This window comes from Podarcis gaigeae (assembly GCF_964106915.1).
Source record: "Podarcis gaigeae genome assembly, chromosome: 2".
NCBI classification, from domain to species: domain Eukaryota; kingdom Metazoa; phylum Chordata; class Lepidosauria; order Squamata; family Lacertidae; genus Podarcis; species Podarcis gaigeae.
Window position 1 is genome coordinate 36,647,879 of NC_139679.1, and position 26,603 is coordinate 36,674,481.

The window sequence follows — 26,603 nt, forward strand, 5'->3', positions numbered from 1 at the left end:
CTGCCTGGTTCCCTGTAACTTGGCTTCTCACAGTGAGGGAACCGCCAGAAGGCCCTCGATGCTGGACCTCAGTGTCTGGGTAGAACCATGGGGGTGGAGACGCTCCTTCAGATATCCTGGACCAAGGCCGTTTAGGGCTTTAAAGGTCAGCACCAACACTTTGAATTGTGCTCGGAAACATACTGGGCAATAGGGTGGAGAGACAGGGTATGGCCAGGAGCACCTTGCTACCCAAATGGACCAAGCTCCAACGGCACCTAAAACCAAAAAGCTTCAGCCCAAAAAACTCCTATGTTTTTCACAAAAGCAGGGAGTTACAGGAAACTTTAAAAAGTTTTATTTTACAAATTTTGTATCTGTTAAGGTTAGCTTTGGCATTTACATGTTTACATTTACCACTGCCCTCCGGAAGCATTAAAAAAATATATATCAAAATGATAAAGATCCATCTTTATTAGGAGAAACCATCAATCGCTTCAGGACTCTTCCATTCTCATGCTGACTGCGATGGAGCATTGTAGGAGGTTTTCTTCAAGGTTTCTAAGAAGAACTGTTCTTCCTCTAAGAAATCATGATCCTGTTTAAAAAAAAGAAAAGTCAAACTAACAGGATCTGTGGGTGTCACAGACTCATTATGCTACCTTCCCATTCACCAACTTACTTTAGTGGGTAAACCACTTAGAGGTTTTATTACAACCAAGTAGTATATGAATATTGTTAAATAATAATAATAAATCCATCTGTCTTGTGAGCTAGCAGAGCTCTTCTTTAAATAAGCATGCAATGGTTAGAACTGAAACTGAGCTATGTATAAATATGTAATATGAAAGTTGTATAAACAGCATCAGGACAGAAACAACAAGCCCAGGGAAGAGGTAATGTTCCCAGTCTACAGAAGAGCTAGAGAATTAATTTTTACCCGATCAGCTGAAATCTTATGCAGCACCAGTTTAGCATAGAGATCTGCTGGTCCTGAACTGGATTGGCCCTGAGAGGTTCCGGGGTTGGCTTTAGGTAGATCAGTAAGAGGAAGAGAGAAATCTGCGAAGGAAATAAACTTAGCTAGAGTAACGAGCCTCCACACAAAGGCCCTCACAGATCATGTCCCAAACATCTCCAAGGTTTATCCTTAGGATTCCTCCCAAAAACACTCCTGAAGGGGTTGGTAGCGGCTGCGTAGCTACTTACAGTGTGTCCTGGAGATTGCATTGGCCTGAGCTCCTGACAATGGCATCTGGGATGTGGTCTGGAACACCAATGGATTGCTTGGAAGTCCCATCCGCAGTTGTTCAAGCTGCCTCCTTTGCTGAGACAGGCTGAGGTGCTCCTGACAGAGTCCGGTGTGAGAATGAAAAAGAGAATTAGAAACGTTCTGGTGGGAGGCTCTGTGGTACAGGGCAACAAACCCATGTTGAGCAGGTGCCCTGTGCACAGAATGAGGTTTTTTAACTTGCAATGTGCCTCCTAAGTTTATTCATTTGATTGAATGGGATTTATTATTGCCCCTTCACCCAAAGGTGGGTTACATTGTGTAAAGTTACAAGCAAAAACAAAACGTGATAAAAGCAGCAGCAAATCGGTAAGAAATCATGGAGGAAGTGGATCATTTCACATCAACCCTTCATAAGCCTGAGCAAAGAGGTGTGCCTTGAGCTGCCTACAAAACTAGACAGCATGAGCAGCAGATACACCTCACAGGAGAGAGAGGAGAACATTCTAGAACACAGGAGCTACCATCAAAGAAAAAAGCCTCCTGTGTGTCGTTGTCTCTTGCACCATGTTCTGCAGAACTTCCTCTCTCTGGGCAGCCACCTGAAAGCTGCCCCAGAACAGACCTGAGGGGTGTATGAGGAGAAGAGTCCCCACTGCACAGGCAGGGTGGGATTTAAAAAAAAGTGGTACAGTGGTACCTCAGGTTACAGACTCTGCTAACCCAGAAATAGTACCTTGGGTTAAGAACTTTACCTCAGGATGAGAACAGAAATCGCGCGGTGGCAGTGGGAGGCTCCATAGTTAAAGTGGTACCTCAGGTTAAGAACAGTTTCAGGTTAAGAACGGACTTCCAGAACGAATTAAGTTCTTAACCTGAGGAACCACTATATTTCTATCTTTTGTTCAGGACAGCTGTCCTAAACTAATAAGTCTAATAAATATTATTATGAATTATTATTACTAATAATAATGCCGAGACTGACAAAGGTGTTGGCACACAGGCAACAAAATAGTTTAAAAGCTTCAGAGAAATCACCTGGTGCAGCAGTTCCTCCTGCTCCCTGAGTCGCTCCATCTGATGCTGCACAAGCCGCAGCCTGGCCTGATGCTCCGACTCCACCTTCCTTGCCTCCATGAGGGCTCTTTCCCCCTCTTCGTATTTCTCAGAGGATAGCTGTGCAGTGTGAGGAGAAAGAATCATCAGGACCCAATTTCTTACTACACATTCGGTGTTACTGTGTGCTTACCACAACAAAATCTGTCTTGAGCAACAAGCAGTGAGATCTTAATTCTATTTTCCAAGGAGAAGGTGACGCCGCAAAATAATTTCCTCTCCTCCTACTGCTCCGGGGGTTCTCCAAACCCTCCTGGACAGATCTCAGAGGAGACAGAGGTTGTGCTGGGGGAGGAAGTCCCACTTTGCAAATGGAACTCATTGTGCTGGCTTCTGCTAGAGCAACAACTTAGTTGAAACTGGCACAAAGGGTTGACTCCAATGAAGTAATTGCATAAGAAGAATGACTTGTGATTGTGCAATTGAACTTTCCCTCCCTCTTCTCCCATATGCCCTTTGCATCCCCCCACTCCCCACCAAAATCTCTCAACCCTGCAGGGCAGGTCTGGGGGAGTTTGGGGGCAGACAGTGGAAAGATAGAATGGAGAAGTTCCATTGCACATGTTGTTCTATTCATGCAGTGGGTTTGTTGAATTCAACCCAAGAACAATGTAGTGTGTTTCAGCATCTCCACGACTGAAAGAACAAAATATCACATTCTGATGTTACACCTAGGACTAGAAACCAGACCATCAGAAGCCAAAATGGCTCCTACATTCTGCTCTGACTCAGTTTCCTCCTTCTTCTGCTTTCCTAGCACAGCTAGATGTGTAAAGGGGGAAATGAGGCTTTCTTACTTTGCTCATGCTATGGATTTCTTCAGTCCTCTGCTTGACATGCAAAGCTGCTGCATTGACCCTTTCCTTTTCCAGCCTCAGCTCCTGCTTCTCTTGCTCCAGAATCTCCCGATCTCTCGCCAGCTGCTCCTCCCTCGATCTCAGCTCACTGGCTTTGATTTGCAGGTCTGCGCGTTCCTAATAAAAAAAGAGCCTGTCAGATTTGCTATCTTGTATTACTGTGAATGGGATATAAGGCAGCCCCTTATAATGACCTAGTTCAGTTCCCACTTGGGCAGCAGGCAATGGCTATTCGGGAAAAGATCCTCTAGTTAATTTAATTACTGCATCTTCTATTTCCATGCCTACACTGTATTATTTAATTCTTCATGTGTACACATAATGGTAGAAAGACAAAGTAGAAATAATATATTACTGTGACCATGCTGGTTGGGCTGAGGGGAGTTGAAGTCCAACAACATCTCAAGGGCCGCAGGTTCCTCACACATACCTTATTGTTATTGCATTCTGAAGAGCAATGCTTCACAAGCCCTGACCTAAATATCCACTCAGATTCTCCCACCTCTTATTTTCACTTCATATCATTTAGGCCCTAGGCTGCAGCCTTGAAAGAAAGCTCCAGAACTGAGCAAGCTCTCCTTTAGCTCCTTTTTACCTTTGCCAGGCTCATGATAGCCCCTTCTCTCTGAGAGTCAATCTGCAGAGCCCGGTCCACCTCCCTCTCTGTGCGTTCTTTGCTCAGCCTCTGTTGGGTGTGGAGCTCAGACCACTCTGCAGCAAGCTTATGGCGCTCCGTGGCACATTTCTGCATGACGGCCTTCTGCTCGTCAAGCAAAGCATTCTGGGAGCAACGAAGAGAAACACAGGGAAGTAATGCGTACTTCTTGAAAGCCTCAAAACGACATCAAATCCAACGAGAGGCCTCGTACACCAAAATGGCATTTTTAAAGGTCAAAATAAAATTTAAAAATTAAATAAATTAATAATAAATATATAATATAATATAATAAATGAATTAATTTTTTATTATTATTTATACCCCACACTTCCTGGTTCGGAAAACCGAGCTCACAACAAATTTCTGTGTGTCTTCAACTTATAGTCAGTTGCCTAGGCAGGGGGAGAAACCCAACACTTTAAAATTCTCTTTGTTGTCACGGAGGAACCTCTATGTAGAAACAAGAGCAGCAGGAAATGCAAGAGGTGTATAGAAATTCCCTTCCCACCTTCCAGGTTGGTATAGACTGCTCCATATTTACAACCGGATCTGTCCACACTTTGCAGTGTGTTGGCAACATCATTTTGCTAAAAAAAAACCCCGAATGAACAAAACCACCAAGGGCCCTTCTAACCTTTGCCCTCTCTAGCTCTTCTTTCTCCATGCTCAGCTGCTGGGTCATGATCCTCCTCTGCTCCTCTAGCGAGTGTTGCAAAGACGATGCTTTGGATTGTTCTGCTGTCACCCTCCAGCGTTCCTAAGGTAGAAAGACACAAGATCTGCTCAGGGAAGGCGCATTCCAGGGAAGGCAAGAAAGCAATGCAGTTGGGTGTGTCAGCATGCCAAGGGGGAGGCTGACTGACCATGTGGGAATGGAAAGCTGAGAGAGGGACGGACTCAGTTGGTTAGCAGGTCAGAGTGGACAACAATATACTTGTAACAGAACGGTTGCTAGACAAGCTAAGGCAGACACACCAAGGCAGGGTAGTAGAATTACAAGATCTATTGCTTGTCTGCTAATTAAAGGAATATTTATGCTTCAGGACTGAGCTCTATTTTGTCTGTGTGCAAAGGGTACCGCTGAGCCTCTTGGGCTTGCCGATCAGAAGGTCGGCGGTTTGAATCCCCGTGATGGAGTGAGCTCCTGTTGCTCTGCCCCAGCTCCTGCCAACCTAGCAGTTCCAAAGCACACCAGTGCAAGTAAATAGGTACCGCTGCAGCGGAAAGGTAAATGGTGTTTCCGTGAGCTCTGGTTTCCGTCACGATGTTCCATTGTGTCAGAAGCAGTTTAGTCATGCTGGCCACATGACCCAGAAAACTGTCTGTGGACAAACGCCGGCTCCCTTGGCCTGAAAGCAAGATGAGCGCCGCAACCCTAGAGTCACTTTTGAGTGGACTTAACCGTCCAGGGGTCCTTTACCTTTACCTTTATGTGGGTAATTACAGAAAGAGTCCTACATCTAAGGGTTGTAACCAATGCTAGCCCTACTCAGAATAAACCCAATGAAGTTGGCATTACTAACTTAGGTTTGTTAATTTCAGTGGATCTACTTTGAGTAGAGTTTAGTTGGATACAATCCTAGGGCAATGGGGTGGCGGCAGTGGCTACTTTAAGAAGAAATCGGGGCTCAGTGGAGCAGCAGAAGGACAAGCTCTCATGACAAGCTGAGGACAGGAGGCAAGGAGGCAAGCAAGGGCAAATAGTGGGTGTTGCTCAACTGAAAGTCATTCTAGTCACAGCTGTGTCATCAACCTGATGCAATGCCACACCACACAGCAACCCTTCACATAGTAAGAAAACTAATGTACGCAGACAAGTTGTTATTGGCATTCACCTGTCTTGGAAGACAGTGGAGGAGTATGCCATGGAACTGGGGCAATTCTTAACCACTGATCAGTGAACAATGTGCTTTTTCTTATTTTCTTCTGTTAACTCATGGGGGGGGGGCAAGCCCCTCTGAACAGTTCCGGAAGAATAAACATGGCTTAGAACCATTCTCAAAGTTTCAAACTGGCAACAGGGAACCTGTGGCCCTCCAGATGTTGTTGAACTCCCATCAGCCCGGACCACTGTCCAGAGCTGGAGATGGTAGGTGTTCAGCACCTGAAAGATCACAAGTTCTCCATCCCATCCCTGCTTTAGAGACATGTCATTCAATTAACCATGATAAATAACAAATTTCAAAATCCCCTTTGCTAATATAATGACAGTGAGCAAAATAATTTCCTCCACTCTTTCAATGCACATTTGTGAAACCTTTTCCTAATTCTATGCTAATACGGGTATTTTATTCTGAATTAGTTTAACAGGAGCGTTTTCATAAATAGCAAACTGGATCAGAACCCTTGCTCGGATCTCAACATGTCATTCTAAATCAAGAAATATGTCCACTCTTTACCATTTTTTGTTCAGTTACGATCTTAAGAAATTGGTGTTAATGGAAGTTGTGGATTCCCTCAGTAAAATTCTGCTTACCAAATCTGATATTCACTTGCCCCTTCTGTGCACTCTACTGCACGCCTCACCCTGTAAGTGGTAGCAGCCTGAGCGAGGCTGTGAGGTGACATTTATCTGGTGGACCACTTCGTTTCCACAACACTAGTAAATAAATGTAGTTGAAAAGGGCTCAGGAATCCAGTGGATAACTTAAGCCACCTTAAAACAAGCATGTTATTTGAGGAGGAGCTGGGGAGGAAAAACAGGTTACCCTTTAAAGTTGCGAATCCCAGAAGTCACATTCTTGCTACAATAAATGGCTGCCATTCCAGCAATAGCTCACCTGCTCCAGAAGGCGAGTCTGCTCATTCAGCCTGGCCTCCATCTTAGAGATGACTTCTTGGAGCCGGCTGCGTTCTTCTTCCATGTCTCTCTGCTGTCGGATCAGACGGTCTTCCAGAACTTCAGAAGGGAGGAAGAAAGAATTACCGACACTTTGCAAGGCTCCAATAGTATAGGGGCCTATCTCTTTGTTCAAATCAACCCTCCCCGCTGGTGCCAACAGTTTTAGACTGCATAACTGGTGCTAACCAGCTTATCCCTACCAATTTCCAAGAAATTTGTAATTTTACCTCACACAAATGAAGTGGAAGATGAGGCACCCCCAGACAACAGCCTCCATCACATTTTATTTGCCTTTCTAAGACACTAAAGGGAATGTTCCGGAAATCCTTCTGCGCTGATTCTACGCTAGTTTCATGGCCCTACAGGAGAATCTGCTGAAGCTGATTCAAAATCTCTAATTCCCAAATTAGAAGTGCCCCAGTGAAAGAGGAAGTCCTGTGGAAGTGGCATTTAGGTCCCTAGTGTTGGGAAGCCACGTACCCCTGAGTTGTTCATCCCGTTGGCGAGACCCAATCTCAAGTCCTTGGGATGTGGTGTGGTGAGTGGCCTCCACTTTGTTAGCAAGGTCATTCAGGTTGCTGGAGAACTTCTCCATCTGACTGATGACACCATTCAAAGACCTGGAAAAAAGCAACGTGAGCGCCAAGTTGCCCAGTACTTTGCATCCTTTTGTTTCCCATAGGTACAAAGAACATGAGCCAGAAAGCTTCTTATGCAGTAGTGAGGCTTAGATGTTGCTTCTACTGGAGGTGGGCTAGACACGTTTTGGCTACTTGGCCATAAAGGGTGCAAATTTAGAGCAGAGGAGTATTGGCCCTTTTTTGCCCAGGATACGCAGGCTGCATTTCTGACCAGCATTTTATTTATTCATTCATTTATGAATACCACTTTCCTTTCCATGAAAGTTCCTGAAGCAATTTAACAATAACAAAACTAGTCCCCCCCCCCCAGATTTATCAGTTTAAGAGCCTTGCGCCAGTCCCTCAAAATTCTCAGGTCTTGCTCAGAACTTGTGTGTGTTTGGGGTGTGTAGCCTCTAACCTCCACCTCCACCTGAACCCCCGTTTCTCCCACAACAGCATTGTTAAGCCACCTTGTCACTGGAAATAGCCTCAGAAAAGTGTAACTCCTCCTGAACCACCCTTTTCTCCTTAGGTAGCAGCATCCCCAAACATACCCATTGAATCTCTCACATCTTATCCCGTTTCAACCTGTGGAGGGTTCCTTCCCTGTCCCATTCTTTGCAAAACCCCTCAGACTTCTCCTGACCCGTTTCACTTCCCCAGTAGTGCTGCAAGAGCAAAGCAGCCTACAGTTCACCTAGGCCAGCCTCCCTCAACCTGGTGCCCACTAGATGCTGTTGGACTTCAGCATCCATCATTCCTGACCATTGGGCAATGCTGGCTGGGAGCAAATGCGGCTTGGGAGTCCGGCAATACTGAAAGGCACCAAGTTGGGGAAGGCTGATCTTGGCAAAGGAAGGAAGGAAGCCTCCATCACCACTCCCTGTGGCTGATGCTAATGCAGTGCTCATCTGCGAAGCAGAACCACTCCCGATGGGCCACTGGCCAGTAGGAGAGCAGAGGACACCCACACCTTCTGCAGACATTGATCATATTCTCCCACTAACCCTGAACACCTGTATTTGTGTACCAGACTGAAGCAGGTATCCTTCCTTGTAAAGAGAGGCTCTCAATCGTCACGTGTATATGAGAATTCCTGTATGTCCGCAACTCTGTTTCTGACTACCTGCATTCAAGTACCCCCTTTTAGTTACTGCTGCTGAAAGACTAGACACCCTTTGAGCACTACAGACAATTCTCCATCTATGTTCCTTGTTTCCTAGCACTGGCTTCTCTTTCTTTCCAATTGCTTGAGTTCGCAGGTGGGCAGCAGGTGTTACCTGGTGTAAGAGGTGGCGCTGGTCACTGCGTCGATCTCCTGAGCCTTCAGCTGTTTCAGACGTTGCAGTTGCTCTTCGTGGTCTTTGCGCATTTCCAGAATAGACATCCTGGGTGTCCCCAAAGGGGGAGGGGAAAAAGACACTAGATACATGATTGCTAGGAAAATGGAATAAAACAAACAGGTTCTTGGGACGAATCTCACTTCAGAGTTTACACCAATCTAAATTGTGCTTTCTCTCTCTCTCTCTCTAAAGATATAAAGATCTTTCCACAAATAAGACCAGCTTTCAGGTCACACAGAAAGTGTGGCCAAATGTTGGAAGAAGAAGAGGAGTTTGGATTTGATATCCCGCCTTTCACTCCCCTTCAGGAGTCTCAAAGCGGCTAACAATCTCCTTTTCCCTTCCTCCCCCACAACAAACACTCTGTGAGGTAAGGCTGAGAGACTTCAGAGAAGCGTGACTAGCCCAAGGTCACCCAGCAGCTGCATGTGGAGGAGCGGAGACGCGAACCCAGTTCCCCAGATTACGAGACTACTGCTTTTAACCACTACACCACACTGGCTCTCATCACACTGGAAGGACTGAAGTTTGAGCATTTGTCAAAGGAAAAGCAACAGGATAGACTGTCTGACTTGGGCTTTGGAAAGCCACCCAAGTCCCTTTGAACCTCCCTCACCACATACCGCTGAAGCTCCCGTAGCCGGTCAATATCCTTGGCCTTCTCCTGCTCTAGCTCTGTCAGCCGGCGCTGGTGTTGGGCCAGCAACTCTGATTTGGCCTCCTCTGCATTCTGGCAGCAAGATATGTATCGCCCTGCCAGCTCTTGATTCTCTTGCCGGAGGCGCTCCTCACGCTGGTGGTACGAGTCCTCAATCACCTTTACACGGTTCCTATGTCAGGAGGGAAAACACCACCACACGGGTTCCCAAGCGTGTTGGGGTTGAAAAAAGCGATGTAGGATATTCTTGTGTAATTGTTCACTCACTAGTATTTCAAGGGAGGAGGGGTTGTCGCTGTTATTGATCTTTTGTTGTTGTATCTTTAGTTTTTCTATCTTATGATTTAATGTGGAAATTGTTAATTTGGTTGTGTACTTTTTGATGTGTGTTATTGTTTATGACTATTATTGTTATATTTGTAATTATGTAATTCTTTTCTTGTTGGAAGCTGCCTTGAGCATGGTTTTTAACTAGGGAAAGGTGGCACAGAAATAAAATGATGTCTGCCTGTCCGTCTGTAATTAATTAACTGCTTTAGGGGGTCTAGTGACTGGCTTACGACTTATTTGCCTGTATAGCTGTCTAGGTTTGAAAACTGAGCTTCTCATATCAGCATCTCTCTCTCATTTTCCATATACATTACACTGTAGCACCAATAACCTCATCTTCTAAAAGTGGTTTTTATTTGCTGTTACCTGTTTCTTATACTGTATGTTTTTAACCTTTTATGATACAGTGGTACCATTGATTACGAACTTAATTCGTTCAGGAGGTCTGTTCTTAACCTGAAACCATTCTTAACCTGAGGTACCACTTCAGCTAATGGGGTCTTCCATTGCTGCCAGCGCACAATTTCTGTTCTCATTCTGGGGCAAAGTTCTTAACCCGAGGTACTACTTCCAGGTTAGCGGAGTTTGTAACCCGAAGTGTTTGTAACCTGAGGTGTTTGTAACCCGAGGTACCACTGTATGCTTTTTTGGTAGCTTTGAAACAATGGGAGCTTCCAACACAACTTATTTATTGAGCACCCATCCTGATTTGTTTGCAGAGAGATTCCACAGCTTTGGCTATTCAATGAGCATTCATCCTGATTCGTTTGTGGGGAGGTTAGATGAAGATGTGTCAAAGCAATAGTTCCGGTGGTAGAACTGTGATTGTAGCAAACTCCTCTAGCTCTCTTGCTCAAACAGGCTGTGACTGGCAAGGAAGATATATACTGCTCATACTGCATGTGCGCTCAGGGAAGGGATGGTAACACACTTCACAGGGGGCCTTATCCTTTGGAAAGAGGCAAGAAGAAGAAAATGCTCTTAGTATTCGTAGGAATAAGTACCCGTGAAAGTCCCTGTGGGAAGATGTGCCTATGAGTAAGTTTCTGTAGTTCCTGTTTCATATGGATCCTTGGGGCAGGTGCTCTAGGATGAGTTTGTGCATTTAGAACAACCAATGCCCAGTGGAAGTTGGTCCATTAAGGCAAATGGAGCGCTGCCACACCCAACATCAGTCTGCTCTCAGCCAACCACCACCCTCTTGCCATTTTGCTTACAGACAGTAATGGTGCCGCTCTCTCCCCCTGCCATTGGTTCTAGCGCCACCTACTGTTAGTCTTCCTGCTTTCTGCTCTTCTACTCGTGCCACTGAGCACCAGCAACAGCTGCCAGTACCTGTGAGCATTCTCGATGAGCTCCAAGTCTTCTTGATGGCGCTGCTGTAAACTTTCCAGCAGCAGTTTTTGCTGATTCTTCTCCAGCTCCAGCCGCCTGACCTAAATGAATTTTAAAAACACAGTTTACTTATGAATATCCATAAACAGGGTACAGCTACTTGGTTTGGAGCAACTCACACATTGCATCAACACAGGAGCATTGCTTCAGATTTAACGTAGGGAAGCCTTGGAGGGATGGAGGAGAGAGAGAAAGCAATTTGACCATCACAAGGATGTTTACTGTTAAATAATGTGACTAAACAGTTGTCATATTTCCATGACTCACAAGCCCTCAGCTACTTACACATACATGGTTTCTACAGCAGAGTAAGGCCATGTTTATTAACACTCACTATCCATGCACATTTATGACATGTTGGGTCTGCAACAAAATGTTGCAATGTAAAGTCCTCTTGTTCAGATTTCTAGCCAGCTGGTCATGCCCTTTTCCAGCATATTCCATTCCAATTTTCCATCCCTAAGAGTCAATCAACATTATATGCCAACGGAGCCTGCTCAGTCTTCATTGAGGTGCTTTAGGTCTCCTTACATAGCTTAGGGTTCCCACACCCCAAATATTTTTCTCATAATGCTAGAACCCAGGGTCATTCAAGGAAGCTGAACACTGGGTGATTAAGGACAGTTAAAATGAAGAATTTCTTCTCACTATGCATACAGCTGAACCATGGCATAATCTCCCACAATGACTTTAGAAGATGATCAAGGAAATTAATGGAGGCTAAAGTTATCAAAGGCCCATGAGGGCTATGATCTACATCCACTGTCTGAATGCTGGTTACAGGGAATCTCAATTGGGGAGAGTCCCGGTTAGATGGCCATCTGCCATGGATGCTTTAGTTGAGAATCCTGCATTGCAGGGGGTTGGACTAGATGTACCCCGGGGTACTTTCCTCTGGCAGTCACCGGAAGATCCAGATGCTGCACTAGATACGCCTTTGGCCTTATCCTGCAGGGCTCTTCTTACATTCTGTACTTCTGCAAACCTTGGGATTTCCTCAAGTCTACTGAAACCTCCTCCACTTGCAATGGATGGTGCTGTTTTGGCTACGTAAGGATTCACGTTCCTTCTTTGAATGTGCTGTTAATGCATAGCATGGTGTGTCAGATGCTGCTGGTGGTTGCTCGTGAGTAACCAGGCAGAACTCCGACCTGTCATTTACAGGTTTTATTGTGCAAACTATTTACAGTGCAGATCTACAAAGTTCATGTCCGTCTTAGTCACTTGCAGATTCTGGGAGTGGCCCCTTCCGGCTTCTCCCCCAACATAAGAACTTCGGCACCCCAAGCCTCCTCCTCCCCTCCTTGCATTTCACCCCTCTGCGCAAGCTGGGTGATGGAAGTGGCGTGCGTCCCTCCTGGTGAGATGAGGCACTGGGGCTCTCAGCAGCATCCTCAAGCCCTTTCCTCGCTTGGCTGGCCCCTTCCCTCCCTTCTCCACTGGTGTGGCTTTTCCCACCGCTGGAAGAGGAACTGCTCCTCAGGAGTTTCTGAGGCTCTCTGTATTCCAACAGACCCCCTGCCTCCCCCCTCATTCCAATGGCAGTCCCCTGACATGGTGCTTCCATTAAAATAACAGGATGCAAAAAGCAGCTGTTTCTATTTCATGCCTTAAGCGCAATTAACTTACCTGACCTTCCAGCTCAGCAATGCGAGTTTGAGCACCCAGGAGCTCCGCCTGATAGCTCGCCAGGCTTTCTCGCAGCTGCGCTTGCAGACCCGCCAGCCTTTTTTCATACTCGCTGCTATTAGGTGAGCTCAGCATGTGGGGTTCCAAGTGCAGGAGCTGGGAAAGGGCAGAGGAGTTGAGAGAGAAGATACAGAAGGGCGTTTTCACAAGGGAAGAATGTTTTGCAGGCTTCACTGCGTCCCCATGTGCGGTGAATGTGATGGAACTGGGGTGGGGAAGCCTTTGCCCTCCCCAGATGTTGTGGGACTTATAGAATCTCTGACCATTGCTGACTGATGGGGGTCTGAGCCCATCAGTAAATGTATGGCCACAAGTGCCCCTTCCCCGTGGCAGAGAGCACATGAAAGAACCAATGTAAAATGAAATGAACATTCTGTCCGGCACTGCTCTTATCATTCAACTTGCAAACAGGGAGAAGTTTGAATACTGTTCATAGCATCACTCGTGAAAGAGTGCTGCGGTATCCACAGATCATGCCATCCGGCAGTCATGCATGAGTCTGATCTGCTATAGAAGAAAACAACTTGCTGGAGAGACATCTCCTGATATAGAAACATACAACTATGGGAAGTTATTTCCCCTTTTGAGGAACTCTGCACTTATGGAAATTAGTTTGAGAGTGCTGTATATAATGTGGAACTGTAGCATTTCCCTTCCCGGATGTTTATCTAAGGAGAATAGCTCAGTATCTGTTGGGGAATGATTTAAATCAGGAAAAACTTTGCAAGTGCCAGGTACTGGTCTAGGGACAGTAGGGACCCCTTCTCAACAGGAGTATGAGAGCCTCCAATTTATCCCCGCAGCTGGAAAGAGAACACCAGACCCATAAAGTGCACCAAGGTTATCTTGGGACAGGATGTGGCCACTCCAAAAGACAATGCACCCTGGTTAATGGATTATGCAGCCTTCTGGGCTAAGTTCAGGTTCTATTTAAATACATGCACAATAAGAAAAGAAAGTTTGGGAACTGTTATATCATCTGTATGAACTGCTAGACGAGTGCTTGTTAAATACATTTATTCATCTATCCCTCCCACTTCCATTCCTCAATAAGTAATAAAATATATCACCTCCTACCTACCGGAGAGTGCACAGGAATGGGGAGGATTTCTTCATGTCCTGGGAAAAAGGCTGCAGGTGCTGTAAAATCAATCCATAAAGAGCTCAGATGCAGCAATGGGTTTAGATGCTTTCCCTATATAGCAATACACAGGTAGGGACTGTCTCTCCCATTTCTGTATCTCAGAAGAAGAAGGGTTTGGATTTGATATTCCGCTTTATCACTACCCTAAGGAGTCTCAAAGCAGCTAACATTCTCCTTTCCCTTCCTCCCCCACAACAAACACTCTGTGAGGTGAGTGGGGCTAAGAGACTTCAAAGAAGTGTGACTGGCCCAAGGTCACCCAGCAGCTGCATGTGGAGGAGCCTACTGCTCTCAACCACTACACCACACTGGCTCTCAGTTAAAAGGAGGTAGGATAGCTGTTTGGCTGCTCTTCAAACATAAAGGAAAGAAGGAAGGGGCTATAGAAATTTCACCCTGCTCTGCTCCACAGGTTCCTTGATAGAAAACCCTGTGGGCAAATGGAAGTGGGAAGAGAGTGGACAGGATGTAAGATGGGGCAGCTTAAGGATGAGTGGTCCATTTCACTTCCATAGCACCAAGCGTGGCTTCAAACCTCTTTCTACCACACCTAATCCAACAGGAGGAGGGAAGGAACATCAGCAGACAACAGGGCATATTAGCACTGAGCAAAGGCAAGTATCAGATTTCCAAATATAGAGTATTCAGTTCAAAGAGTGGGGTGGGATGGGGCCTCAGCACAAGTCTAAATCAAACTGGCAGAGAAATGAACTAAGAGATGACAGCAGAAGCAAGATGTGCAACAAGAAGCTTTCCCCTTTGTTGGAGCACCAAACAGAACTCTCTCTCAGACACCGAGAGGAAGTGCAGTTCAGTGCACCGCATTTGGTAGCCCAAACATGAAATGCTTCTATCATTTGCTATTTCAAGGTTAGTGAAGGTCAAACAGCATTCTTGGAAAGCAACTTTGTAGAGGCAGGTTCATTTATACCACTGATTCAGAAACAACAACACCATAATCACAGATGGGAGGTATGCTGGCAATGTTCGTTCCCTTGGCAGTTTAACTGGAGTTTGAATCTTACTTGTCTTACTGGTGTCTCCAAAGGGAGTCCCTTTCCTGGAATTAGGTGGAAAAGCAGGAGTGGTTTGTTCCTGAGATCTTAACAGAGGTATGGAAGACCTGTGTCAAGCACAGAAAGAGACAGAGAGACAGAGACAGAGAGAGACAGAGAGAGAGAGAGAGATTAATGGGCATCTGAATAATCACCTTTTATTATGGAATAAGTGCCAATCTACAACACAATCAGGTATTCTACCCGTCTTTACATCATTCAATCCAACAGCTAATGAGCTGGCACCCTCTCTTTTAAACATCCTTGAATACCTAGGAATATCCTCATAATTCCACACAAATGCAGGTATTTTGCTCCAGATTAAATAATCTCTTCTCACCACAATCCGAAACATGGTTACCCAGAAGTAATTCCCAATATGTGTTCTATGGGATTTAAGGTAAAGGTAAAGGTACCCCTGCCCGTACGGGCCAGTCTTGCCAGACTCTGTGGTTGTGCGCCCATCTCACTTAAGAGGCCAGGGGCCAGCGCTGTCCGGAGACACTTCCGGGTCACTTGGCCAGCGTGACATCGCTGCTCTGGCGAGCCAGAGCCGCACACGGAAACGCCGTTTACCTTCCCGCTGGTAAGCGGTCCCTATTTATCTACTTGCACCCGGAGGTGCTTTCGAACTGCTAGGTTGGCAGGCGCTGGGACCGAGCAGCGGGAGCGCACCCCGCCGCAGGGATTCGAACCGCCGACCTTTCGATCGGCAAGTCCTAGGTGCTGAGGCTTTAACCCACAGCGCCACCTGCGTCCCTCTATGGGATTTATTCCCTGGTAAATGTGTTTGGAGTTGCGGCTTCAGTCACCATGTGGATTAGAATGACCAGCATCTGCTGACCCTTCAGATCCTTCTTTGTAAGAATGGAAAGAGTTTTCCTCCTTCCTTTTTATTTTGTGCATTCATGTACAGCACCAGGAAGAGCAACTTGACAATAACCCAGATGACTTAACCTGAGAGAAGCCCTGCTAGACCAGACCAAAGGCCTATCTAGTTGAGCATCCTTGTTCCCACAGTGCACAATGACAATGCCCAAGTGGAAGCCCACAAGTAAGTTCTTACCCAGGTTGATCCAGTCTGGCAGGCCTATCCACTGGGGCAATAGACTGCTGATAGGCGGATGGAGCCCCCTGGCTGAAAAAAACAAACACAAAATCCAAAGTACGGGGATAGTTAATTAACACAATACTTTCCCCCCAAAATCAGCCTACAAGACTTGCAACGAGGCAAGGGGACATGTGCAATACCAATGGCTAAGTGCATCATGACTTGGGTGCCCATGGGAAATTTGCATACATATTGAATTTGGAAAACAGTTTAGAGAATCTGAAAAACGTGCAGAATTCAAGCAACCTCTGAGCTCACCTGGTAAGAGCGATGGGATCCACTTCCTTTCGGTGAATCTCTGAGGACCCAGGTCTCCTCTCTTTCTCCTGAGCTCGAGTTCTCTTCTGAGACAGGACATTGCTCAGCCAGCTGTCCTCACCATCATCCTTGATGGGTTCATGCTTTGGCGCTGCTGCTGCTTCTTCAGCAGCTGCTTTTGACCTAGAAGGAAGATGGCTGGTAGGAATGGGGGGCTCGGCATCAGAAGGGCTAGGTGGCCTATCCAGTGTGGCTCCTCTTATGCTGGTCTTGCTGGATTCTTTTAGCGGAGGTGACGGTGGCAGTTTAAAATCATCCTCTTTCAGCCCCAGCCAATCAGCTGCAGTCCTGTTGCGTACAGGGCTGCCAGAATGAGGAGTTGCTGGTTTCTGGTCTGTTTTAAGCTCACTGAGATTCTCCGAGGAAAACCTGCAAATAGAAACGAATGAGAGAGAGCCAGGATTTTTCAAGCAGCCTTGTGGGAGACCGAACCACCTTTTGTGGCTTGTGCATTTACCATTACCTGACAGACTGTCGTCTTGACTGCCTTCCCTCTGGAATCATGGCCACAGTGGGTTGGTAGGCTCCAAAAGTGAACTCATCTCCCAAAGTATCTTCCTTCTCTGTACACAAAAAGAGCCCAGAGAGTCATGCTGATGGGATACACAGCCTTGTCCCCCCTCTTGCTTTTCTCAGAGACTTAAGAGCAGAGGAAGCCCATGTGTTGCCCTCCAGATGTGGTGGGCTTCCAATGGTCAGGGATGATGGATGGAATCCAACAACATCTGGAGAGCCACAGGCTCTCCAGACCTGCCTTGGAAGTCCTGAAATCTCCAGGTACCTTTCTAAAAAAGCCTGAGGCTTTTCTGCTAAGCGTTCACGGCAACAATATTCCAAAAAAATTGAGAGAAATTTTTCTATATGCCACAGCTGTAGCTCGAACATTGATAGCAATGAACTGGAAAGGGGAAAATGTTCCAACCATAATGGACTGACAAAATAAATTACAGGAATATGTAGAAATGGTGCAACTGACTAACAGCTTGAGAGGCAACACAAGCCAAGTATTCATACCAAAATGGGATAAATATAAGAAATATTTATGAAATTATAACAGTGGTATAATATGGCAGCATTTGATTGACCCTTATATAGTGAAACACGTGAGAAATATGTCAAAAGGTACTGTTGTAAGAATGTATTAGAAGGAATATAAAGAATAACTCAATAATGTTAGGTATATTCATTACTAGAATAAGGCTATACACCGGGAAATGATAGGAAGTCCAACTACACCTTTTTCTTTTTTCTGGTTTTTTCTTTCTTTAATTCATATTAATAAATAGATAAGACAACAAAAGATAGTAAAAATACGAATTAGTTCAATTTATGTAAGTAAACAGAATACTACTTGTATATGGTTTCTGCTTACACAGATTATATATATGTTTACTCAAGAAGATGTACAATAAATATGTGTGTGTATATGTATATATATATACACACACACATATATATATACATATATATATACACACACACATACACACACACACACACACACAGAGTGGTACCTCTGCTTACATACGCTTCAGGTTACCTACGCTTCAGGTTACAGACTCCGCTAACCCAGAAATAGTGCTTCAGGTTAAGAACTTTGCTTCAGGATGGGAACAGAAATCGTGCTCCGGCGGCGGCACAGCAGCAGGTGGCCCCATTAGCTAAAGTGGTGCTTCAGGTTAAGAACAGTTTCAGGTTAAGTACAGACCTCCGGAACAAATTAAGTACTTAACCCGAGGTACCACTATATGTATGTGTGTGTGTGTGTGTGTGTGTGTGTGTGTGTGTGTGTATATATATATATACACACACACACACATATATATGTTATACGAGATATGCTATATGAAATGTGTCATATGATATAAGAGATTGTTAATAAAGCAAATAATTAAAAGAAAAGAAATCTCCAGGTACTAGCAAGTCGAAAAGATAGCTAGAAAATAGTGTGCAGCTGCCTCCTGTTTGGGGCATAATAGTCTTTATTTTATAAAAAAAGAAATGAGAAGTTGAAGCAGTAGCTCAGTGGCAGAGTGCATGCAGAAAGTCCAAGGTTCAACCTCTGTTCTCTCAAAGTAGAGCTGTGAAAGAGCCCTGCCTGAAAGCCAGAAGAGCCACTGTCAGCTAGAGTAGACCGTAAGGAGCTAGATGGACCAGGTCTACCTTGCTATCAGGCACTATCTGCTCTGAGAGTGCTTAGTGGCAAACAACAACAGCTGCTCTCTAAGGGGGCTGGAGTGTCTTGCTTGTGAAGTAGAACTGGAAACCGTGGTGGCACCAAACCCTCGTCCATGAGCTGGCAAAGCAGGAGGAACAGGCTTTGTGTACAGTTGCCATGGAGGTGGCAGGAGTAGCAGCCCAAAGAGAGAGAGGGAGAGGGAGAGGCAGATAAGCTCTAAGTGGGGGGAATAAAGTCAGAGTGGGTGATGGCTGTGGGTGGGATGAAATTTGGCTGCGGGTCAGGAGATTCTCACCACGGATCTAAGATATTTTCAATCATCAAACAACCTATGAGAGAACTGAATTTCAGCTGCAGCCTTTTCCAGTGTTTTAGGAGGACGGGCAAAAGGACTTCCCAGAATACTGTGCGCATGAAAAAGGAACAAGAGGTTTCATCACCCCTACGGCACTTGCCTGCTTGTTTTTGATATTTCTTGTCCAGTTTGAACTCCTTGGGTTCTCCTGTCTTTGGCCTCTCCAGGAGCTTTTTGGCTGTTCCTTGCCCAAGCAATTCATCTAGCATGGATCGAGCGGGACGAGACTGCTCCCTGCCAAAACAAAATGCAATTCTCTATCAACCAACCCATATGATCAGTTCGGAGAATGTGGAGGTCAAGAGGAGAATCTTAATGGCTTTTTGACCACCTTTAGCTATTATTCCAGCATTTACTTTAACAGTACGGCAGATGAGAAAAAAACTGAAAACACACGGACCATTTCTGATAAGGCTTAGAACTAAAAACTCTGTTTCCAGAAATTAGTAGAAGGAAGTCTTACACCTCTATGCTAGAAATAGGTTTTAAGATGCTGCCTCCAGCACTCTCCCCTCCTGCAGTTTCCAGTAACTGGTGTTCAGGATACTGCCTCACCAGAACATAGTCCTCATGGTTAATAGCCATTGAAAGCCTTATCCCCCATGGATTTGTCTGAATTCTCTTTCAAAGTCATTCCAGTTGGTGGCCATCACTGCCTCTTGTAGGGATAAAGAAGTACCATATTTTTCGCTCTATAAGATGCACCAGACCATAAGACGCACCTAGTTTTTGGAGGAGGAAAACAAGAAAAAAATATATTCTGAATCTCAGAAGCCAGAACAGCAAGAGGGATCACTACGCAGTGAAAGCAGCAATCCCTCTTGCTGTTCTGGCTTCTGGGATAGCTGTGCAGCTTGAATTCGCTCCATAAGATGCACACACATTTCCCCTTACTTTTTAGGAGGGAAAAAGTGAGTCTTATAGAGCAAAAAATACGGTACTTTGTTTTGCCCGTCTTGAATCTTCCAGAATTCAGCTTCATGGGATGTCCATAAGTTCTAATGTTATGAGAGAACAACTTTTCTCTATCCATTTTCTTCATGTCATGCATCACTTTATAAACCGTTGTTGTTGTTGTTTAGTTGTTTAGTCGTGTCTGACTCTTTGTGACCCCATGGACCAGAGCACGCCGGGCACTCCTGTCTTCCACTGCCTCCCACAGTTTGGTCAAACTCTATTGTATCACCTCTTAACTCACCTTTTCTCTAAACTAAGAAGTCCAAAATGCCGTAACATTTCTTCACAGGAGGTTTGCTCCATCCCCTTGATCATTTTAGTTGCCCTTTCCTGAACCTTTCCCAACAATATCCCTTTTCCATATATGGGGACCAGAACTGTACACAGTCTTTTTCATAAGTCATGCCAGCCCTCTCCTGGGTACACTGCAACTAAATCAGGAGCGACAGTGCAAACTATGAGTTCGTTCGCCTTAGCTTATCCCAAATGTTCAACTTTTCCAGTCATGCTATTAATCTCCTTTAATCTGAAAGTATCGCACAACTCCATTTTAGTGAGTTTTAGGGAGATTGCTTACTCTCCGTCCTTTCTTCCCAATTTCAGCTCTGTCTTCGGGCTCTCACCAAACCCCATGGCATCCATGAGATCATCTCCATTAACCTCAAATGTTAACTCATCCCGCTTCCGTTCGGGGGCAGCAACGTGGCCAGGAGCTGCAGACACAGGTGTTCCTAATAAATGGAATCGAAAGAGATCGCACCCGTGAGGTCTAACTATTACAGAACTGGTTTAATGGGCTCCCCCCCCCCCCAATCAAGAACTGCTCAGATTATGCTCACAGTGTGACCAATACATAGCTGATAATTTCCATGCTAAATATTTTGAGCCAGATTCAAATAACCAGTCCTACTAGCAGAAGCCTGCATAAGAGTTCCTGTTAGCACAATGGAAGTTAATGAACATGACTAAGTTAGATCCATTCTTTTCAGTGAGTCTGCTTGGCGTAAAACTTAGCTGAATGCTACCCATGGAACTTGTTGCCAAAAAATATGCCTTTATAGCCACTAGCTGTATTGGGGTATTTTGTGTGTGTGTGCTAAAAATAGCTAAATGTTGGAGATTTGATTTATGTTTTAAATTATGTATATTTTATTGTTGCAAGCCGGTTTGAAACCTACAAAGCTTAAAGCGGAATGTATTTTTTTTTAAAAAAATAAACAAATAAATAGATCTAGAAGGGGAATAAACAAATTCATGGGGAATAAAGCTATCAATGGCTACCAGTCATGATGGATGTATACTCCGTTCTGGGATTAGAGACACAACACCTCTAAATGCCAGTTACTGGGGAACAACAAACCAACAACACCAGAACTGGCTTATGAATATAAAGAACAATTTTACTGGAATAAATATATACCCTCATAAACCCACTAGACAATGAGCAAACTAAAGTGCAATGTGCATAACCAAGCCTGGAGATACTAATAAACACAGAATGTACATCTTCCAAGACAACAATGCCCATTTACACCACAAAGAACTCATAACCCACCTACTTTCAGCAGCCAGAAACACCATAACCAGACACTGGAGAGACCTGTCAGGAGTAAGCATGGACCAATGGTACCAAATAGTATGGGGAACAGCCCTACTAGAAAAACTAACTAATAAACTGAAACTGACACGGGGACAAACAGAAGAAGACACCTTCACCCCGGTATGGCTCCCCTTTATCACATACACAGCCCAACAGGACAATGACAATAATCCACCAACAGCATACAAATCAATATGGCTAACCTGATCCAAAACACCCACCCACCCCACTCACACACGAAAACAAAGATCACCACAGCCAATCGAAAACAAAAATCACACCCTAGGCCAACCCCAACCTCTCTCACCACCAAAGAAACACAAGTGAACAACGCAAGCACGCTGACACCAAACTCTACATACATTAAGCATAATAGAAACACCACTACCCGACCCCACCCCCATCCATCTCCCCTCCCTCCACCCCCTTTCTTTTTTTTCTTTTTTCTTTTTTTCTTCTCCCCCTAATGCCTCAACGAATGAAATGGATTTGTAAAAATGTTACATGGGAAAAAAAAATACGAGGCATTACACTTACACTGTAAAACAAGAAAACCCTTAATAAAATATTTTTAAAAATAATAATAATAAATAAACACAGAATGTACCAGCGTCTCTCTCATTGCTGTACTGGTTATGTATGCGATAAATATGTCATAACACAGCTGGAACAAAGGTTTCGCATCAAGCTTCATCAGTCCATGATGCTAATCACTCAACACAGTTCTCCCAAGACAAAAGGTACTCACAGGCACAGCAAATATCCGGATAATATCTGGAGAACAGGTCTCATCTATTTGGCTTCAATTGATCCTTCGGCTTTGCACTTCCAGCTAACGATGACCCCTTGAAGAACGCTTTCTGGCAACCGCTCCTACGTTTATTGCTTTGTGCTTCCAGTGAACGACTATTTGCTCCAGCTGTGTTATGACATATTTATCACATACATAACCAGTACAGCAACAAGGGAGACACTGGTACATTCTATGTTTATGAGTTATCTCCAGGCTTGGTTATGCACATTGCACTTTGGTTTGCTCATTGTCTAGTTGGTTTATGAGGGTATATATTTATTCCAGTAAAATTGTTATGTATATTCATAAACCAGTTCTGGTGTTGTTGGTTTGTTGTTCAATTATTGTTATAACACTAGTTAATGGGGAACAACTGTGGGAGAGGGGTCTTGTTTCACGCCATGCCTGTGGGCTTCTCAAAAGGATCTGGTTGGCCATTGTAGGAAACAGGGCACTGGAATAGATAGATGCTGGGCCTGATCCACCAGGCTCTTATGTTTTCACAGACTTCCAAAAATGCTACCACAAGCATTGATGAGTAGAGAAAGACTGCCAACCATTTCATTTGCACAAACAAATGTGTGGTGTGCTTTTATTTGAAAAGATGCCAAGCCAATGGTGCAATTCTGGTATCCTCACTAACCTTTCTCTTTCAAGGTCCCAGCATTTGTTTCTGGAACACTTTTGGTGGCAAAGGAAGGCGCTTTCTTCACCATGTCCTCTTCCTCATCAGACAAAAGACCAGCTAGAGGGTCGTCTATATCTGTGGGAGAAAAAATACATCTAAGAGAGTGGGCAGTCACTCCAAAACAACCGACAAAGAGGAAAACGGAGCAGCAAAGTTACCACATCAGCCACTGCATAGGAAGAAACTGCACTACTAGGAAAGGATTGAATTCTTCTCCAGTGCTTAGTAAATTAATTTTATGATGTCAAATAGCCCTTTCTTTGGTGAATTGTTGTTCCATGCCCATCACTTATGTTTGGATGGATTTCTGCAGCAAAATGGCCTCAGAAGTAACACAGTGTTTTGTTATGGAAGAATCTGTATATTTTAGATTTGGAAGGTCATGATAACATATATGGCTGGTAAATGTATTTGTGGTATGAAAAGGTGAAAGTACATAAAGGATTTACAAACCATATAATGGGGGTTGGGGAATGTATAGAGTATGGGAGAAATGTAAAAATTTATTGGAGACCAAAATACCACTATGGCTTACCCCAGTAGAAGCTATAGGGGTGAAGAAGAAGAAGAAAGAAAGAAAGAAAGAAAGAAAGAAAGAAAGAAAGAAAGAAAGAAAAAAAACTGGGTAACTTATAGAAATTTGTTAAAAGAGGAAGATGGAGATGTTAAATAAAAAGAGTTTAAGAATTTATCAGGAATGTTAACAACATGGATACAATATTATCATCTGAATGTAGTATACAAAAAAGATAGGAAACGGGGGTTTGGGGAACAAGTATCTCAACTAGAGAGAGACCTGCTAAATTGTAAAGTTAAAGTGATGTCTAAAATGTATAAGATGTTATTGGAATGGGAGGCAAAAGATGAACAAGTGAAATCTTCAATGATACATTGGGCAATAGATATTGGTCATAACATAGACATGGAAGCATGGGAAAGACTGTGGAACATGGACATAAAATTTACAGCATGCTATGGTTTAAGAGAAAACTATATGAAAATGTTATACAGATGGTATCTAACACCAAGTACAATGGCAAAAATGTATAAATCAAAATTGAATATGTATTGGAAATGCAAAGGGAAAGAAGGCACCTTTTTCCATATGTGGTGGGGTCTTGTTATAAGGTTAAAGCTTACTGGGATAGGATATGAATTGAAAAAGGTGTTTAAGATAACATTTGTAAAAAAGCCCAAAAAACCCAGCAGCTTTTCTTTTGGGAATTATGGGATAAGAGTTACCTAAACAATGTAGAAATTGATTTATGTATGCAATGACTGCCTCAATAATGATAATCGCCAAAAAGCGAAAGAAGAAGTCCTGGCGAAAGAAGAATGGCTACAGAAATTAATGGACTATGCAGAAATGGCAAAACTTACCAGAAGAATAAGAAATCAAGACAACAAACTTTTTATTAAGGAATGGAAATCATTTACTGAATATTTACAAATTGTAAACAAATTAAGACATTAGCTGGAAAAGAATAAAGAGTTAATTGGGATGTGCAGAAGAAGAAGAAAAAGGGTAAATTTATGGAACCACTGAAAGAGGGGGAGGGAAGTTGAGGTTTGATATGTGAGGATTGTTTAATTCTTTTTCTGTTGAAGTGTTTACTTGTTATAAATGAAAATTATAAATAAACTTATTTTTAAAAATGAAGTAGCACAGTGTTGAATCAGGTAGGCCCCATGTTGGTTGTGCATAAATGTGTCGCTGTCACACCCTAACCTTCTCCCATCTAGATGTACTTGTATGCTCAAACTTCTTGTTGTTGTTTAGTCGTGTCCGACTCTTCATGACCCCACGGACCAGAGCACGCCAGGCACTCCTGTCTTCCACTGCCTCCCGCAGCTTGGTCAAACTCATGCTCAAACTTAGGTTTTTAAAAATGCATTTTACATGAGCACATGCGTGTGTGCATACACACATACACAAATAGCCTCCCTCTCAAGCTAACAAGCAGAGCTTACCTTCAAAGGAAAACTTCTGTTTCAGATTTCTGGAAGTGGTGAGAGTAGAGCTGGGATTCTTAGTGATTCCACCTTCTGAGTCTCCTGTATTAAAACAACAAGTATAGCGGATTCTTTTGCTCATGTCCAATTCTAATGTAACAAGGAAAGTTCTGTCTCAAGTCACTGTGAACTTAAATGCTCCTTGCAGGTGTGAGTCAACTTTTTGAAAAGTCTGGAGAGGATTCTGTAGGTGCAACATTAGAAGCAGATAAAGACACAACCCATTCCTTTTCTCAGGGATGTCATTAGTCCTTAATCAATAAGTGATCATCATAGACATGGCTACAAAGATGAGAAGAAGTTGCTTCAAAGTTGTTTTAAACTGTTTCTCATATAGTGTTATATTGTGTTTTAACTGTTGTAATCCACCCTGGGACATTAGGGTGAAAGGCTAGTAATAAATTGTAGTAATGTTAAGAATAAGAACAGGTACCGCTAAGAGATCGTTTCTACTATAGTAGCTCTTTACACAAATTTGAGTATTACTTCAGTCCTGAAACAAAGGAGTCTTACGTCTCTCAGTGATTGATGTTTTCTTAGCAGAACTTGCTGGCTCATTCAATGGCCGAGTTTTTGCCATATTCTTCCCCAGTTTCTGAGCGGGCGCTTTCTTTATGCCTAGAAGATCAGCGTCCATGTCATCTATATCCTGGCATAGGAGAGAACACATATACTCAAAATGAGTATATTCCACTTTTTCACATCTAGCAGAGCACAGCACACTCAACTTCTATTTTTGCCCTGCCAAAGAAAACAAAAAAAGTCTTTTCAATTTACCTTCAAGGTCTCTAGAAGAGCTCCTGGGTCTGCATCTGAGATATCAGGATCCTTAGGGGTGAATGAATGAACACACAAGTTATTGCTTCATTGCTTGCAGTATTTTTATGCTGCCTTTCAATAAAAGAGGGGGGAAACCAAACACTCCAAGGCACTTAATCTAAGTGCTGCCAACATATGCACATTATTAATCTGGGGCTCATACTCCAAAGGGACAAATATTGTGCCCCAGTGGGAAATGGTTGGAAAAGTTCTACAAGTCCATGTCCTCCCCACCACCCATGACTGAAGTTGATGTACTGTATTTTCTCCTTTCAATGCCATGTTTTCAGGTACAGCCATAACCTGCAGGAAAACACCAGTAGCTGTCCAGTTGCATCAATGGATATGCCTTCATTTACCTTGCAGAGAAGATGTGGACTCTTATTTCCCCCCCCTCACCTCTGCATCTTCCTCTTCCTCAAGAACCATTTTGCTGAAGACATCATCCCCTAAGAGGCCCCTGGAGGGTGGGGAAATCCAGAGCTTAGGGTGTGCAAGAATAATAATAAAATACAGTAGCCTAGAAAACAACACTGGCCTCACTGAAACACCCTCAAAATTACTCAGATTTCAGTAGTGCCTCTACTTAGAAAAGGTTCTTTAAACAGAGGGAAAATTGAGAGATGCTGGGGGAAAACAATTCTCAATTCTCAAAAGGCTCCAACAGCACCGCTATCTTTTTGTGTGTGCGTGCCAAAAGCATTAAAGTCACAAATAGCAATGCCATTCCTTACTTTTTGCTGGTCTGTGAGGCGATTCCTCTGGGTCTTCCTGCACTACTAACAAACGAGGCAGGTTTGCTGGATTTAAGGGGAACGTCATCTAGGAATGAGAGATGGGGATTTTAGGA

The 26,603-nt window shown here is 44.0% G+C and overlaps 1 protein-coding gene across 13 annotated transcripts in view; it reads right to left on the minus strand.

The window, feature by feature from the left end:
* Nucleotides 1-314: 314 nt before the first annotated feature.
* FBF1 (Fas binding factor 1) overlaps nucleotides 315-26,603 on the minus strand; it is a 30,941-nt gene continuing 4,652 nt past the window's right edge. For 4 of the 13 annotated variants that reach the window (XM_083725631.1, XM_083725624.1, XM_083725629.1 and 1 more), the window contains exons 5-30: nucleotides 26,488-26,575; nucleotides 26,153-26,213; nucleotides 25,712-25,762; nucleotides 25,448-25,583; nucleotides 24,893-24,976; nucleotides 22,877-22,996; nucleotides 20,418-20,571; nucleotides 18,984-19,117; nucleotides 16,813-16,912; nucleotides 16,290-16,718; nucleotides 15,987-16,058; nucleotides 14,891-14,988; nucleotides 13,803-13,861; nucleotides 12,662-12,817; nucleotides 10,973-11,073; nucleotides 9,273-9,479; nucleotides 8,587-8,694; nucleotides 7,164-7,303; nucleotides 6,622-6,740; nucleotides 4,476-4,598; nucleotides 3,779-3,964; nucleotides 3,124-3,300; nucleotides 2,249-2,386; nucleotides 1,189-1,327; nucleotides 920-1,041; nucleotides 315-577 (exon numbers count right to left, since the gene is read on the minus strand). In XM_083725631.1, coding sequence (XP_083581757.1) covers nucleotides 494-577; nucleotides 920-1,041; nucleotides 1,189-1,327; nucleotides 2,249-2,386; nucleotides 3,124-3,300; nucleotides 3,779-3,964; nucleotides 4,476-4,598; nucleotides 6,622-6,740; nucleotides 7,164-7,303; nucleotides 8,587-8,694; nucleotides 9,273-9,479; nucleotides 10,973-11,073; nucleotides 12,662-12,817; nucleotides 13,803-13,861; nucleotides 14,891-14,988; nucleotides 15,987-16,058; nucleotides 16,290-16,718; nucleotides 16,813-16,912; nucleotides 18,984-19,117; nucleotides 20,418-20,571; nucleotides 22,877-22,996; nucleotides 24,893-24,976; nucleotides 25,448-25,583; nucleotides 25,712-25,762; nucleotides 26,153-26,213; nucleotides 26,488-26,575 — 3,386 coding nt within the window. In that variant the 3' untranslated portion in view covers nucleotides 315-493. Of the gene's footprint in view, nucleotides 578-919; nucleotides 1,042-1,188; nucleotides 1,328-2,248; nucleotides 2,387-3,123; nucleotides 3,301-3,778; nucleotides 3,965-4,475; nucleotides 4,599-6,621; nucleotides 6,741-7,163; nucleotides 7,304-8,586; nucleotides 8,695-9,272; nucleotides 9,480-10,972; nucleotides 11,074-12,661; nucleotides 12,818-13,802; nucleotides 13,862-14,890; nucleotides 14,989-15,986; nucleotides 16,059-16,289; nucleotides 16,719-16,812; nucleotides 16,913-18,983; nucleotides 19,118-20,417; nucleotides 20,572-22,876; nucleotides 22,997-24,892; nucleotides 24,977-25,447; nucleotides 25,584-25,711; nucleotides 25,763-26,112; nucleotides 26,214-26,487; nucleotides 26,576-26,603 lie in introns of all 13 variants that reach the window. The other 9 variants (XM_083725634.1, XM_083725632.1, XM_083725633.1 and 6 more) reach the window with 4 other exon arrangements.